The 14,197-nt window shown below is 37.3% G+C and overlaps 1 protein-coding gene across 4 annotated transcripts; it reads right to left on the bottom strand.

Moving 5' to 3' along the window:
• Window positions 1-1,605: 1,605 nt before the first annotated feature.
• LOC146457767 (uncharacterized) lies at window positions 1,606-11,474 on the bottom strand. 4 transcript variants are annotated; one of them, XR_014858376.1, is made up of 3 exons: window positions 10,770-11,473; window positions 8,520-10,535; window positions 1,606-8,142 (listed from the first exon to the last, which is right to left on the bottom strand). XR_014858376.1 is itself a non-coding variant. In XM_085091483.1 (2 exons), exons 1-2 carry the CDS (start codon window positions 11,109-11,111, stop codon window positions 8,571-8,573), a joined length of 2,307 nt encoding a protein of 768 aa, XP_084947609.1. In that variant the 5' UTR covers window positions 11,112-11,474; the 3' UTR covers window positions 1,606-8,570. The 4 variants fall into 4 exon arrangements, 2 of the variants coding, with proteins under 2 accessions (XP_084947609.1, XP_084947610.1); XR_014858377.1 differs by having other exon boundaries at window positions 8,520-10,532; window positions 10,770-11,469; XM_085091483.1 differs by having other exon boundaries at window positions 1,606-10,535; window positions 10,770-11,474.
• Window positions 11,475-14,197: the final 2,723 nt, after the last annotated feature.

The following is a 14,197-nucleotide window of genomic DNA, read 5'->3' as shown; positions in this document are numbered from 1 at the left end:
TATACCACAGCTTGTCACAATCATATACAAATTAAAAACTGTTTTTATTCTCATTTTAATAAAACTTTATTTCTGAGGTAGACAAGAATGTATTTTGAGCCCATTTTTGCATGAAGTAAACAGTCTCCGCAGCACTGCGGTGCATGACAGAAAAATATTCCTCGAATTCAAATCGAAATCCCATGAAATCAAGTCCTACACTGTATTGGTGTTGAAGATGTACAACCAAGGTGATCAAATTCGCTGAATACACTGTCACGAAATTGCAATGCCTCATCATGCATTTCCCGGCTTCTGAAGGGAAAAATATAATGTAGGGTGCTCTAGTTATTAAAGCATGTAGGAGTTTTTGTAACATGAGATGGATCCTCATCACATCTTGTGTTGTGTATCGTCTGGCAGAGACCGATGATTTAATTTTGCAATCGCCAGAGTTCGCTTTCAAAGTATTTAAAATCCTAGTTCATCCTTTGATATTCTTATTTGATTACAAGCTCTGAAATGTAAAGGAATAACAAAATAGCAGCTGACACATATATGTATGTGTCATTTCGACAACTTTGTTTTGTGACCTGTCATAATTCCTGCATGTTCAATTGCACAGCACAAGCTTCAGTGCATGTTTACCCTACATTTATATATACCAAAAAATTGCAGCAATATTTATTTGACATGAAAGTACCGTGATTTATCGGGCAAATTTCAATATGAATACAGGTTCCACGTGTTGTTCTCACCAAACAACCGTCGCGTTTCTACCGTAGTTTTAGGTTAAGTCAACATTTTTTTTAAACCCAGTCACTTTGTCCAGGAAAAAAACACAAAGCCTGTCACCACGGAAGGAAAAGTTTTCAAAGCCCATTCAGTTTTTTTCCGACCCGGTCACCCTTATAAATAATGAACTGTGATTTTCCAATAACTGTCAAAATTCCTGCACACTGATTGGCTTGTATCTATTTTCTATAGGAGTACAGACAATAAAAATGACGTCACATGTAACGGGCACACTTTCTAAATGGAAATTGAAGCCATTTCCACTGGTACTTTTTCATATTATTGTAAAAAAACAAATCGACAGCAGTTTTCATGGTCTATAAGAGTATAGACCATAGAAAACTGCTGTTGATTTCTTTTTTACAATAACATGAAAAAAGTATAAGTGGAATTGGCTTCAATTTCTGTTGAGAAAGCACGCCCATTACATACTATAGACCATAAAAAACTGCCGTTGATTTGTTAATTATATGGAAAAATCTCAGCCTAATTAGCCAGGATCCCAGTCACCTGGGTTATGTAATTGATCAATATGTAATTGAGTTTTGTTGTGTTTAACAGACATGACAAGGTCTTGTTCTGGCTAGGAGGAAAACCTTAATATTTTCTTCCCGGTGTTGTAAGAGCAATTTCATGTTTAAAAAGAGTACGTTGTAAAATATTTGAGCAGTTTTAACCAAAATGCAGCAAACATTGCCCTGACAATGCCCCTTTAACCCCTTCTTGGCATAATTCCATGCAACACTAGTGAGCCCTGTTGACAGTTTTTAGTAAATTTCCATGTAACTTATGGGTAAACTGTGTATCAACCAAAAAAATATATATCAAAAGTAGAGTTTTCTGTGAAGTTTAATGCATTTCACAGGAAAACTTTTACATTATATGTATATTTTAATACAAGTCTTTTAATGTGTCCCAAATATCAGTCACAACCGACCTTCTGTATGACTCAATTGACAAACAGATCTAAGCAGAAGACCTTAGTTACAAAAGTGAAAATAACATTTGGCAACACAGCTACAAATATTATCATTAATAACAATGGAATGAGTCTTTAAAACTTGCTAAGAGAGCAGCATCTATTATATATTAAAAAACTATCAAAGTGTCATTAATATACATGTATACAATGCAACAGATAATTACTACAGACATTGGAGTGATCTGGACTGAAAAAAATGTTCCAGTATTCAATGTTTTTGCTGTTGATGGCTAAAATGGACCAACATAATACCATCTGAAAAACAATCAACCTGCTACCTCATGATGAGTTTCCAAACAAGGGGAAGCTAATTTACACCCTACAAGCAGAGCCTCTTATGTCTTTTAAAGAAGGACCTTATGCTCTGTTTGTGCGGTGTATGCAAGCTTTCCAGATCTGTAAAATCCCCCCTTTTCTATTGGTTAAAATTAAGCTGAAGCACTTTCATACTTTCAACAGTGGGTAACAACAAAATTCCAATCCTAAGCCCCCTTCCAAAATACACACCCACAAATCTAAAAATGCTAAAATTCATTTGTACAATGTTAGAGTTAGCTTCATACAGTATGATGTCACCTTATTTTTAATGACAAACCAAACCAACTTTCCTTCCTCCAATAATGAGACCCCCCTCTATGCCAAAAACAAGCCCTCCCTGAAAATAAGCCCCGATTGTTACAGTATGAAAGTTCATCTACTTTCTCAAGCTAATTGTTCAATTAATTAACATGCCTTGCAATACCTAAAATTAATGCACACTTTAAAAACCAACAAAGAATTACTTAAAGGAGAAAGTCACTCCTGAAATCATGTATTTTTCCATCAATAAAAAGTACACACTGAGTTTATTTTTTTTTTTTTTTGGAGATTCTGAAGTGCATCCAAACATATGAATTTTGTCCCTGAAGTAGCCTGTGAGTGTTGCCTTGTTGAAGAAGCCTGGCCCCCTTTTCATGAGGTCATTGCTTTCGGGCCGGCTCGGCCCAACAAATTTATTAACCTCGCTTCACGAAGAAACAAGGCACCTGTACCTGTGAATTCTATGAAGCCATACCAACCCCACGGGAATACCTTTGTTATTCATGACAACTCGGAGTCGGTAAACTCGCTACGTAGTAGTTTATTAAATGTATGTTGCTTCAAGAATACAACACACTTTCCATCACTTTTGTTTTACATTTGTGTGTAATGATCTGTTTCTAATCTTATTTACTGTTTTGTGGTGTATTATGCAGGGATTTCATGTATTACTAAAAATTACGTTTTATAGATGGTTTATCTTTCAGTGAGCTGTGTTAATTAGGAACTGCAACTTCCATTGTTGTGATTTGTACCTTCTTCAATGCAGAATTGGTAACAGTAATAATGCAGAATTTTATGGTTTTCTGTAGCTTAAATCATTGTTTAATATTTCTTCGTTCACAAAGCCAAGCCATGAATATTTCAAAGCACTCTTCGGTACAATGTTCACTGCACATAAACACATTTTGAAGTTTCCTGGGAAGCCATAATCTCTCTTCACAGCAAAGCTAGTTGAACCACTTCTTTGCTAAGCTCTCCTTTACTACAGGCATTAATTATAAAAGGTCACATCCCTTACTTTGTCTTTTTGTATCTGTTGTTACAGTCTGGAAAGAACACAATGGCATTTTCCTTTCATAAGGGAAAAGACAAATTACTGTGGGAAAAGAAATAGATCAATGTGACTAACTACATTATTTTGAGGTTTGCACCAATTTTGTTGCTAAAAAGCAGCCAGGCTACTAAGTACTATTCAAAATGGTGATGCTCAGTTTGGAGTTTGGAGAGGAACAATTATTTCTTATGGATTGGATGCACTTCAAAAGTTGAAACAACGGTAAATAACTTGGCAATGACTCAGTGTGTACTTTTTATTGGTGATTAAAAAGAAGGACATGATTTCTGGAATGGCCATCTCCTTTAAGCAAGCTGATATTGTTTTTTATTTCTACCTTAAAAATTTTCATCAAGCAATTCTCTTACTTCACCCTTGCAGCTAGTAGTTGCCAGAACTTTATGAGGCTAAAATGCCCAAAAAATAACATGCTAAGGCATTAATTTCTGTTTTTCTTTGTAAACCATTCCCACTTAAGGAAAATCATGTTACAAACAGCACTGACAAAACAAACAAACAAACAGACAAAACTGAGCCTGATGGTATGCTAGTCTCACTTGTAAACTAAAGCAGAAGCTGGCAGATCAACAACAGGAAAATGGTGTACTATAATGTAGAAAAACAACAAAGATGACTGTAATTATATATTACCGGTACATATTAATTTGTGTGTCACTATAAATATCACACCAGTCTGAAAAATAAGCATGTTGCTTCCTTCCAGTCTAATTACTTGGCCAACAAATGATTTATATTGGTGCTAACAAAGCTCTTGGAAGGAAACATGAGCTGAGAATAGAAATGTAGCCTACTGAATAAAGCAAAGCTAACTCAAACTTTGACATTCTCTTCTATTTCCTCAAAGCTGACCTCTTCCTGAAGACATTTCTAAGGTTAAGTTCTCCCACATGCACTGTCACTTCATCTTAAACATTTATTATGTTATTATCACTATAAATGGTTGGCCAATACATGTAATTTTTAGTTACAGTTTTTAGTTTGAAAGTTAAACTGATTTTTAAGATCTTTCCAACATAAATTTCTAAATGAAAAGTGATTTAAAGTGTGCCTAAATATGCAATTGGCCCACTTAAATAAAATCAAATTGTTTATTAATAAGTAATTAAAAACAAACTCCAACTCAGTTTATATAAGACAACCATTACTGGCATTAAAAAATTATTGTGTTAACTTACTCAACAGCTTTTGTTTTAACTTTGAGTATTTGGGGAGCTTTAGTTTCATAATGGTCGAAAATACATTGACCATAAACTCTGCACAATACAAAGTCAAATTACACAGGCTGCTTCATTCCACAAGCAATAGGTGATTCACACTATGACTCATGACAACCGTCAGTCAGAAAGATTCCAAATCAAGTATCAAAAGCTAACAATTTAATTTTCTCCTGCTTTGGCTTTAATGTTTTGCCACACCTTGTAATTAGGTCACCTTCTCAAGCAAAAAGGTAAATAAATATAAAATAAAACAATTCACTTGCTTAACATGTACCTATTTTCCGTTCTCGGTGACAAGAAAAAAGAAATTAAGAAATCCACAACAAAAAGGGAAAGTCAGAGATTGAACAAGCCCTGTCAACTTATGCCACAGGATTTTGATAATGAGGTCATGATGCAACATGTTCACGAAAATAATATTTTTTTTTTACTATACGGTAAGAGTAGAAATATGATCTTAAAAATTGTTTGTATTGCAAAACTCTATTCTGCAAAATTTTGGAGTGTACCAAAATCACTTACAGCACAACAAGTGCCAGGTTTTAATTAATTTGCACACTTTTGTGCAAATTTGCATCTATTATAATTCAAAGATGAGTCCACATTCAACATGACAAACAAACATGGTGACAAAATTTTATTTTTCTTATGATTTTTTTTCTTGACATCCAAGTCACCTTTTAAAGGTCCAATAAACTAATGAAAAGAAATGTGGAGGAGGGAGGGGGGAGTTGATACACGCTATTCTGGAGTAACTATTAATGATGGATTTAAATCAGACAGTTACTGGGACAAGTTTAGTGGACTATAAACTGCAAGGATAGTCCCCTTGCTAAATCCTTGGCTATGGTTTGTAAACAGTCAATTGGTTTGCCTCCTGCTAGTTATGTTAATTTGGAATGTTTGTTTCTCTCGTTGTTTCATGATTGCTTCTGAAGGGAGCCTCTCAGGGACATGATAATTAAGTATCAACATTACTATTGTTAGGGGTAAGTACTCTCTGCCACTAGCAGCAATGTGGAATTTATCACAGGTACATGTACAAACAAGCTCTGAGGTTAAGCTGTTTCTCCAAGCAAGAAAATGTAGAATTTTCTTATACATAAAATAACTTTCATATTGAAATATACCTACATGTATCAGGTTGTAAGGGAACGACCTGAACCACACTACCATAAGTTCAAGACCCAACTACAAATTATTGCATTTTTCACTGGCACCCATCACTTGGAAAATGAGCACAAAATAAACCTTATTGCGTAGCTTAAAACTGTAGCATTTCTGCTCTGTGACTGGTGGATTTCAATCCACTTCATGGTTTCTGTTGTTCACAATCCATTCATTTTAAAACCACAAATGTATTTAATTAGCTTTTAATCATGTTGACAATTTATCCAAATTTAACAAAAAATAATATGGTTTGTTCTTCTGAGAAACAAATTTAGTTTTGCACAAACTTCATCGATGTCAAAAGTAGGTTATACCAAAAAAAGAGGCTTAAAAAGCAGAGAAATATAAGAAGTCAAAATTTCTTAAATGAATAAAAATTGTCCCCACTAAGAGACCTTACCCCTAGATAAACTGGACCAGCAGGATTCTGGCCATATTGAGTTTGAATGTTTATTACATAATTATCACAAACCACATGAAACTTTGTGACTATTTCAGACATTCAATTTAGTATGGTTGGTCAGGGTACATTTTGATGTTTTGATGGCAACTAATTTTTGATAGGCAGATTCCTGTACAAAAATTAGACAAGTAAAGCAAATTTGTGTGTTTCTTTTCAATTTGATTACTTTTGGTGGTTTTCTGAGGTTTCATGCAAAAGAAGAAATCCAAGATGGCCATCATTTTTGAAATTGTGATGTAATTCTAAATCAAAGCAAAATGCAAAGTACTGCTCCAAAGATTTTTCTCCCGGTACTCCAGTTTTCCCCTCTCCTAAAAAACCAACACTGGAAAGTGTCCCCAATTAGTGCTCTGCACTAAACACATTAAATAAAGTGATTTGTTTTTATTTTAACAGCTGAGGAGAGGAAAGACAATTTTTATGCATTTTCTTGTGGGTGAATGGTTTCTTTCAGAGGAAACTGGATTTTATTTTGTTTCGTTGCTATCAGAGGACTATTATTATCTAAAATTTCTAAATGAATATTTCAAAAGCTCTGAGAAACCTATAAATAATAGATACAAAAAATCATATAATAATTATAAGACAGATATAATTCAGATACCTGTGGAAAGCAACCTTGAGAAATGCTCAGATAAAATGAACTGTATAAATTGTAGTATGACAAAATCCATTTACAAAGTTTTAAATGAAGAACAATATAGCACCACCTTAAACAATGACCAAATTTGTATGGTTCAATACTAATGGGGTTTCACCATAAAAAATAAAATAAATAAACCCAAGGTTGTAGCTACTACCCCCCCCCCCCCCCCACCCTCAACCTTCAGAAAATTGTCACAGATCATGAACAAACTGTATAAAGAAGCTTGGTAACAGAGAAACCAGCAATGCAGAAATCTAGTTGCAAGGAACTGTGATACAGAGCAGAGACATTTAGTGCAATGCAAACAATCCAAATTGCAATTCCCACTTTTGTATTTAGTATACTTGATAACACAGCACAAGCTGACTAGCAAATATCAAGTTTCATGAACTACAAGTAATCAGAAACAAAATGCAAATAATGCCGATATTGTGCAATCCACTGGTTTAAACTTACTACTTGTGAGACAAGGAAAATATGTAAATTTGATTTCTTGACACTAATACAATTTGTTCAAAGATAAACATGTAAGGGATACCACTGCCTCAAAGCTCAAGCTCAGCTAAGACTACAAGCTTCTACACTAAATAGATTGATTGAATCATACTGTACTAGGTACATATGTCTATGAGAAAAAAAAAGCCTTATTCACTACATCACTTTCTTTTCTAAAAAAGAAAAAGAAAATTTTTAATCCAAAGCTGTACAATTTCCTTCACTAAAACATATATATTTTTATAAGCCTTGATTTACTATGTCCAATGTGTTTGAAAACCACCAAACCATATTGCTGGTGAGCAAATACTTTAACAATGCATTGTTTTTTTAGATAAAGACACTGATTCTCGGCACCTACATATACATGTACAAGCAATTAAGTATACTTCTATTTCTTGTTTTTATTAATTTTGTTCTTTCTATTCATTACTTTAATATTGCTAATTTGCAAGAAACAATCTACTATTTGATTATGTACTGATCAATAACAAAATCCATGTGAACGTTTCACAAGAACCAAAATTCAATCCATGGCTCATGTGATACAACCCTTTTTCATCCTCAGCACTGACCAAGGTTCCATTTCTCTTAACCTTTCTATAACAATTTCATAAGGAATATCATGACACTGAAAGAAAACCCAGATTTCTCCAAGACACAATTGACATCAAATATCAATTGTTAAGCTTGTAAAAAAACAAAAACATGTAAATTCTTTGTCACAGTGAAGTTATACTTAAAGGGGAAGTATCATGGGGTTTTTGATATATTTTGTTAAAAACGATGAAATATTAAGACCTTCAATCAGCTGCCAAATAATTCTAGAATGACAAGAGGAACGAAATCAACTCAATTCTTGAAAGAAGCAACTTGTGATCTGTTCTAGCGCATTTTGGAAACAAAAATGTGAGAACTTGAAAAACATTAGCCTAATATTTTTCAAGTTTCAATCCAAAGCAGCCTACTCTGTCTCTGGCCAGAGACACTAATCGACAGTTTCATTGCACTGGGGTGATAATTTTTAACAAACTTGACAATTATTTCGTTGTTTCTGCTGACAGTCAAACATTTTTGGGTTTTGAAATGACAGCAAATTTTCGTGATACTTCCACTTTAAATCACTTAAATCATAAGCAAGCAGTCACTGTTGTTTGTTCTGTATCTTATTGACCTAAAATCTCTCCAAGTAAATCTAGGTTAGGTATTGATCCAGTGTATGTTGTTTCTAGATTACCTTGATTAATTGCAGACTGCTCCAGAAGAGAAGTGAATGATGGGGCTTTATCCAGTGCATTGAGTGGTGAATAGGCACTGAACTGTGCATCACTTCCTGTAGCTGAAGTTTGTCTCTCATTCATGTCTCTATGTGCTGCAGATGTTGGGTTTAGAACTGAATAACTGCTTTCGGGTGGAACCTTTCTTGCATTACTTGATGACTGAAATTTCCCTCCTTGCTGTAATACTGAAGCAGAATGTTGAGAAGCATTGCTTTTGTACATAATGGACAATTGTTGTGACCTTGGCACTCCTGCATTTAACTCAGCATTTGCTGATGGTGGCCTTCCTGCCAAAAGAGGACCTGTTTGCATGGTAGTCGATGAAGGCATACCCATATTTGGATTCACTACAAAATCTCTGTCTGCTGGGATACTTTGGGAAGGATTTTGCAAAACACCTCTGAGAAGGCTGGCTTGACTAGATCCCAAATTTTGGTGCATTCTGTGAGAGAGATTCCCTAGTTGTTGGTTATTATTGCGATAAATAGGGAAAGAATTGCGCCGCTGATAATGGTAAGAAGCTGTCAGTTCACCTACAGGATTTGAAAAACCAGATTGGTCTCCTTGAAAGCCAGTTATTTGCTGTTGGTACTGTGAATCAGTGTCAAGGAATGTTTGCCCTTGTAAAGGAGGCATTGAGCTTTGTCGTTGATACTGAGGTTGTGACCTAGGCATGGGGTATCTTGATAACTTGTGTGAGGCCAGTGGTCTAACTGCTCCAGCTCCTTGTGATGTAAGCAGAACTGGTTGACTCTGAAACCTTTGAGAATATAATTGTTGAGCCTGTGATGGCATATGGGATAGTTTTGACAATGGCAAACTATCCTGAGAATAGCCATAATATGAATGTTGTTGTTGCGGTGACTGCGAAGCTGGAGCCCGTTGAAAATGTAGGGATTCAAACTGTCGAGGAAAACATCCAGCAACAGAAACTATTGGATGATTTGGCTCTTGAAGCAACTGTTGTTGTTCATTTGAAATCATAGGCATACCTCCGGGATATTTGCCAGTAGAGTAAGGATGTTGTAAGCCAGACGACTGTTGACCCGCTGAGCTAAGTGCATAATGACTTGTATGCTGATGTGGAAATTGGTGGTTTGCATGGTCTTGGCTGTCAATGTATGGTACTACTTGCTGAGCCTGAGCAAGTTGTGACTTGCGAGCAAACTCTTTCAGCTGATGAGATTTTGGATGGTGACCTCCCAGCTGAGTTTCAGGCACCTGACCTCTGTCATCATCACAAGCTGGTGCTGAAGCATTGGTCTGATGCTGCATTGTCTGTGCAGGCGCAGGTGCACCATCCTCATTAAAACGTGCTTGAATAACGTGATCAAAATAGTCTAACTCTTGTTGAATGTACTCTTGACCTGCCGGTAAGTTTAATTTGGAACACGCATCGGGTACTTGGTTCAATCCGTTCACCAAAGTACCTGTACCATTGCTAGAATGTGTGGGTTCCTCACATGAAACAATTACAGGTTTCTCTTGTTTAAAATCCGGCTGTGCAAACGGAGAAGAGGATAATGGCTGACTTCCATTGGCGTAGGTTTCCGAGCTGACTGTAGTCGATATTCTTGGCGTATTCATGGAAACATCATGCACGTACGAATTGTCCCTAGCTCCGAAAGGAGTCTGGTGTAATTGTGTCGATGTATGATCAACCTGGTGGACTTGATTAACTGAGGATACGGAACTGGAGCCTTCCGGTCCCTGCAGAAGAACACCATCTTGTCTCTGAAACTTACTCAAGCATTCCCCTCCAATGTTACTCTCGTCGTTTGATGGCGTAAACGAGTTCAGCGCGCTGTTCATATTCTGCTCATGCTTTCTCTTTTTCAGTAGGATTTGCTGCTGGCAGGATAGGAGAAAATTAAACCAGAGTTAGCAGGAAAAGAAGTGCAAGTGTATTATACAAAAATCTCAAACTAAACAACTGAGTACCGTTAATAACAGGCCAGAGTATATATCTTATATAATATATTATATAAATATCATAAGCTTATGAATGTCTATCAAAAACGTCTGTTGAAATCGGTTCCCCACGACAAAAAAACCCAAATGCAACGATAAAGAAAGAAAACATACCTCACGAATGTGCAGGATAGCATTTGTGGACTTTTCGAACCCATTTGGAAGTTGCTGTTGAGGTTCTAACTTTCCTTCGCCGTCATTTGGTTTTGTTGCCTTTCCATTTACATTCATGATTCGATTGCGGCTATCCATGGCACGCTTGTGTAGATTCATCACTTCTTGCCTCTCTATGTCCTGTACAGCTGGAAGAGATTGTTCATATTTATTCTGGCAGTCAGTATGCCGCTTTCTATACTGACTGAAACGCTGCCGTAGCCTATCCATAACGGCTTGGTGAGTCTGATTTGGATGTCGTGAAGTCATTCCTCCGGCAGTTCGAGGGCCCGTTTCGTTCATCCTCTATTAGTTTTAGCTTATACTATTTTACTATTCCCGAAGGCTCGTGCCATCAAACACTGAAACGCCAAATTGGCATTTGAGAAATGCGTATAACTCTAAAAAGAACACGCAAATCGCATTGGGTAGTGTCGATAAATGAAGACTTGCTCAGTAGAGCATTCCAACAACACTAGCCGACAGTCAGCCATATTCGACAACAGCATCCCTCGGAAAGAGCATGACGTCACAAGCGTTCTCAAGAGAGTTGTCTTTCATCAATGTTTTGCCGCGCCGTCAAAAGACATTCGCATCCCTCGAATTGTACTTCGGTTACGAATTGGTCGAAAATGTTCGACACGTCAAACCATTTTCATGGAAAACTTTTAGAAAGAGGCCAAATACTTCTTGGTCTTTAATATACTTTGGAAAATGAAGCCGTCGACGTTGTGCAATTGCAACATTGCGGACCAGAGAATAGTGTTTTAGCTGTTTTACAGTGTTTTATTTCGAGAGAAGTTTTTATAAAGTGCTAATGCACTGAGAAAAATAAAGAGCTCAAAATGATGACAGTGTTTTTCACGTTGCAAATATTCAGGGCTTTTTCATGCCTAGAGCTTGCATCGGTGTCTCTACAAATTTGCATATGTGTGTTTTAATATTTGATTGGCTGATATGCCTGAATGGCATCCTTCATAAAGCAAGCTGATTGGAACATGCAGTTGCAACTGACCGGACTTCCGTTACAGTTGTCACACTGCGAAGTTTCAGTCTTGCTACCCAAAAACAAACACTATAAATCTTTTAGATCTGTAAATACAATTACATCAAACAACACCCTATAGCTACAAACTACATATTGTGCTTATTAAGAGTAAAAGCCGGGTATATAAGGCATATCTCGGATCATGGAGTCTTCCTTTCTTTATTGTACATCAACTACACTTGATCGACACTGTACTTGGCGTGAAAATATCACTTTCATTAAAATAGACTAAAATAGTATACTACGTGCTCTTCTTTTACTATTTTCAGTCCTACCTGACTCCTGTATTGCCGATTAGGGTAGAGTTTATAGGCTTAGTGGAAGGGGATTGAGGCTGGTTTTCGAAGAGGTAGGAGATAGTAGGCTACACGAGAGCACGAGGTTGAGTAGGAGTACGACGCTCAAATCAGTCAGAAAACCAATCACTTCCCCCTGAGCCCATGCTCTCGCTCTTTACCGTTACTTACTACCAGGTAAGGAGACTCCAGGAACAAGATTGGTGCAATAATCTATTAAAAGCACGCCGGAACTAGATTAAACTAAAAAAAAAGCGCACTGCGCGAAAAAATCCCCATCGGTAATCAAAGGTCTAAAGGTGCGTCAAAGGCCAATTTTGCACATCTTTCACGCTTGTTTGATCACTTTGGCTCTGTGTACAACAAAGGTGTCGTAGAATTGTCATCGAATTTGACCATATTTCAGTCTGACGCGTATCAAAATCGGAATGAAAGGTGTAGCAACTGAGCCACTTTTTCGTGCAGACAGCACTCACTGAATATTCGTAATAAGTTACTCGTAATATTATCACATGGGACCACTGTAAAAGCCGTCTCCGCTCTCCGATTTTTCTCTTCGCGCTATACCCCACTTGGGAGCCTGTTCACAGACTACAGCTGATCAAGTCAGAATTTTAACTTCGGAGAACACGTAACACGGTGTCAGCTATCCAGGGGCAGGAGCGACCTACTTTATTCGCTCTTTCCACTGGCTAATTTTAAAGTGGCAACGTACCACGGTTTTCCTGTAAAAAGAAAATGACGTCCTGGGGTCCAATTGTTTTCTATTCTGATATATTACAATATACTGTCCTTTTCCCACCCCCACCCTCCCCACTCCTCTCACTGTAAATTGAAGAAAATGTAATTTCAGATGAATCAGATTAGACCGTGCGAGCAGAGGCCCATCGATCTTCCTAGATAAGTCGGCTTATCGCAGGGCCTCTGCTCGCAGGGTTGCTAGATTGGTGAGATCGAGAGTCCTTCTTAGGCTACGTAGCTGATCATACCTCAATCTCAAATCTTTATTTTAACACCTCAAAGAAAATTTCGTTTGATGTTGCTGTTCTGAAAAGGAGAGATATCTTTATTTCGATTTCCAGTAGTGCAAAATCCGCCTCCCCCCACGCTGGCTGACCCCCGGGAATTAGAATCAGTTTGGAAAACAAGCCCGCCGATATCTGTTCCGATTCTGTTTACAAACAGCTCCAAACACAATTTAAAATTGGCCGCCCTACGAACTTACGCGGGTGGTCACATTGTGCCTAAGTGCCTGAAAGGCAGTGGCCACAAAACTGGGTACGAACGCGAGGGTGGTAAAGGGCACTGCTAGATTTGACTAATGTACAATGCAGTCTCCTCTTATATCGGTGGTTTCTTCGGCTGGGCCCGGTTCGAAGGACGCTTACCGCCCTGAGGAGGAGGTTGCGGTGCCGCCCTTCTTCTCTCATTTCCAATTAGTTTTTCGGCCTCCACAGACTAGACATTTAGCTATCAACAACTATTTGTAATCGACAACCACACATTGCAGTGTTAGATGTAGATGTCCAAGTCTGGAAAAGGAAGAGCTTGGGAACTAACGCTCACTACGCATGCTCAAAAAGCAGTACTTTTCAAATACAAGGCTGATCAGACGGCTAAAGAGGGTAATTTCATTGCATAATAGCTTTCGGTTAGACAAAACTAATCTTCTTCTGGATCTGTAAAATGCTAAGTAATAATTGGAAATAAACGGTTACAATATTTATAGCTGCTCTTCTAAACTATAATGAAAAGGTGGAAAAGATGGGGAAAATCCTTAGCTGTTGGCAGTACCGTAGACTGACCTCGCTGCGGAGAATAACTGTTTAAAACCGTTAGCCGCGTCGCCATTAGTTTATTTTTCTATCTCCTTTGCCATCGAGTTACAATACTTTAATCCAAATCACCAAGTTGTTTTATCAGTTTCTTTGGAACGGAAAGGGCGACAAAAGCAGACGAAAAATTATGGTAAATGATTATTGTGATGGAGGCCTAAAGATGATTGATCTCATTTTTTTCGTCAAAGCTCTGAAAACAACATGGAT

This window comes from Pavona decussata, unplaced genomic scaffold (assembly GCF_977016875.1).
Source record: "Pavona decussata unplaced genomic scaffold, jaPavDecu1.1 SCAFFOLD_237, whole genome shotgun sequence".
Lineage (NCBI taxonomy): Eukaryota > Metazoa > Cnidaria > Anthozoa > Scleractinia > Agariciidae > Pavona > Pavona decussata.
This window is presented reverse-complemented; position numbering and strand designations above follow the sequence as displayed.

What these genes read in the sequence shown, in the direction of transcription:
- LOC146457767 (XM_085091483.1), bottom strand. Translation starts at nt 11,111, where the DNA reads ATGAACGAAACGGGCCCTCGAACTGCCGGAGGAATGACTTCACGACAT. An exon ending in CTATCCTGCACATTCGTGAG is followed by an intron (nt 10,536 to 10,769) that starts GTATGTTTTCTT and finishes CTATCCTGCCAG; the next exon opens with CAGCAAATCCTACTGAAAAA.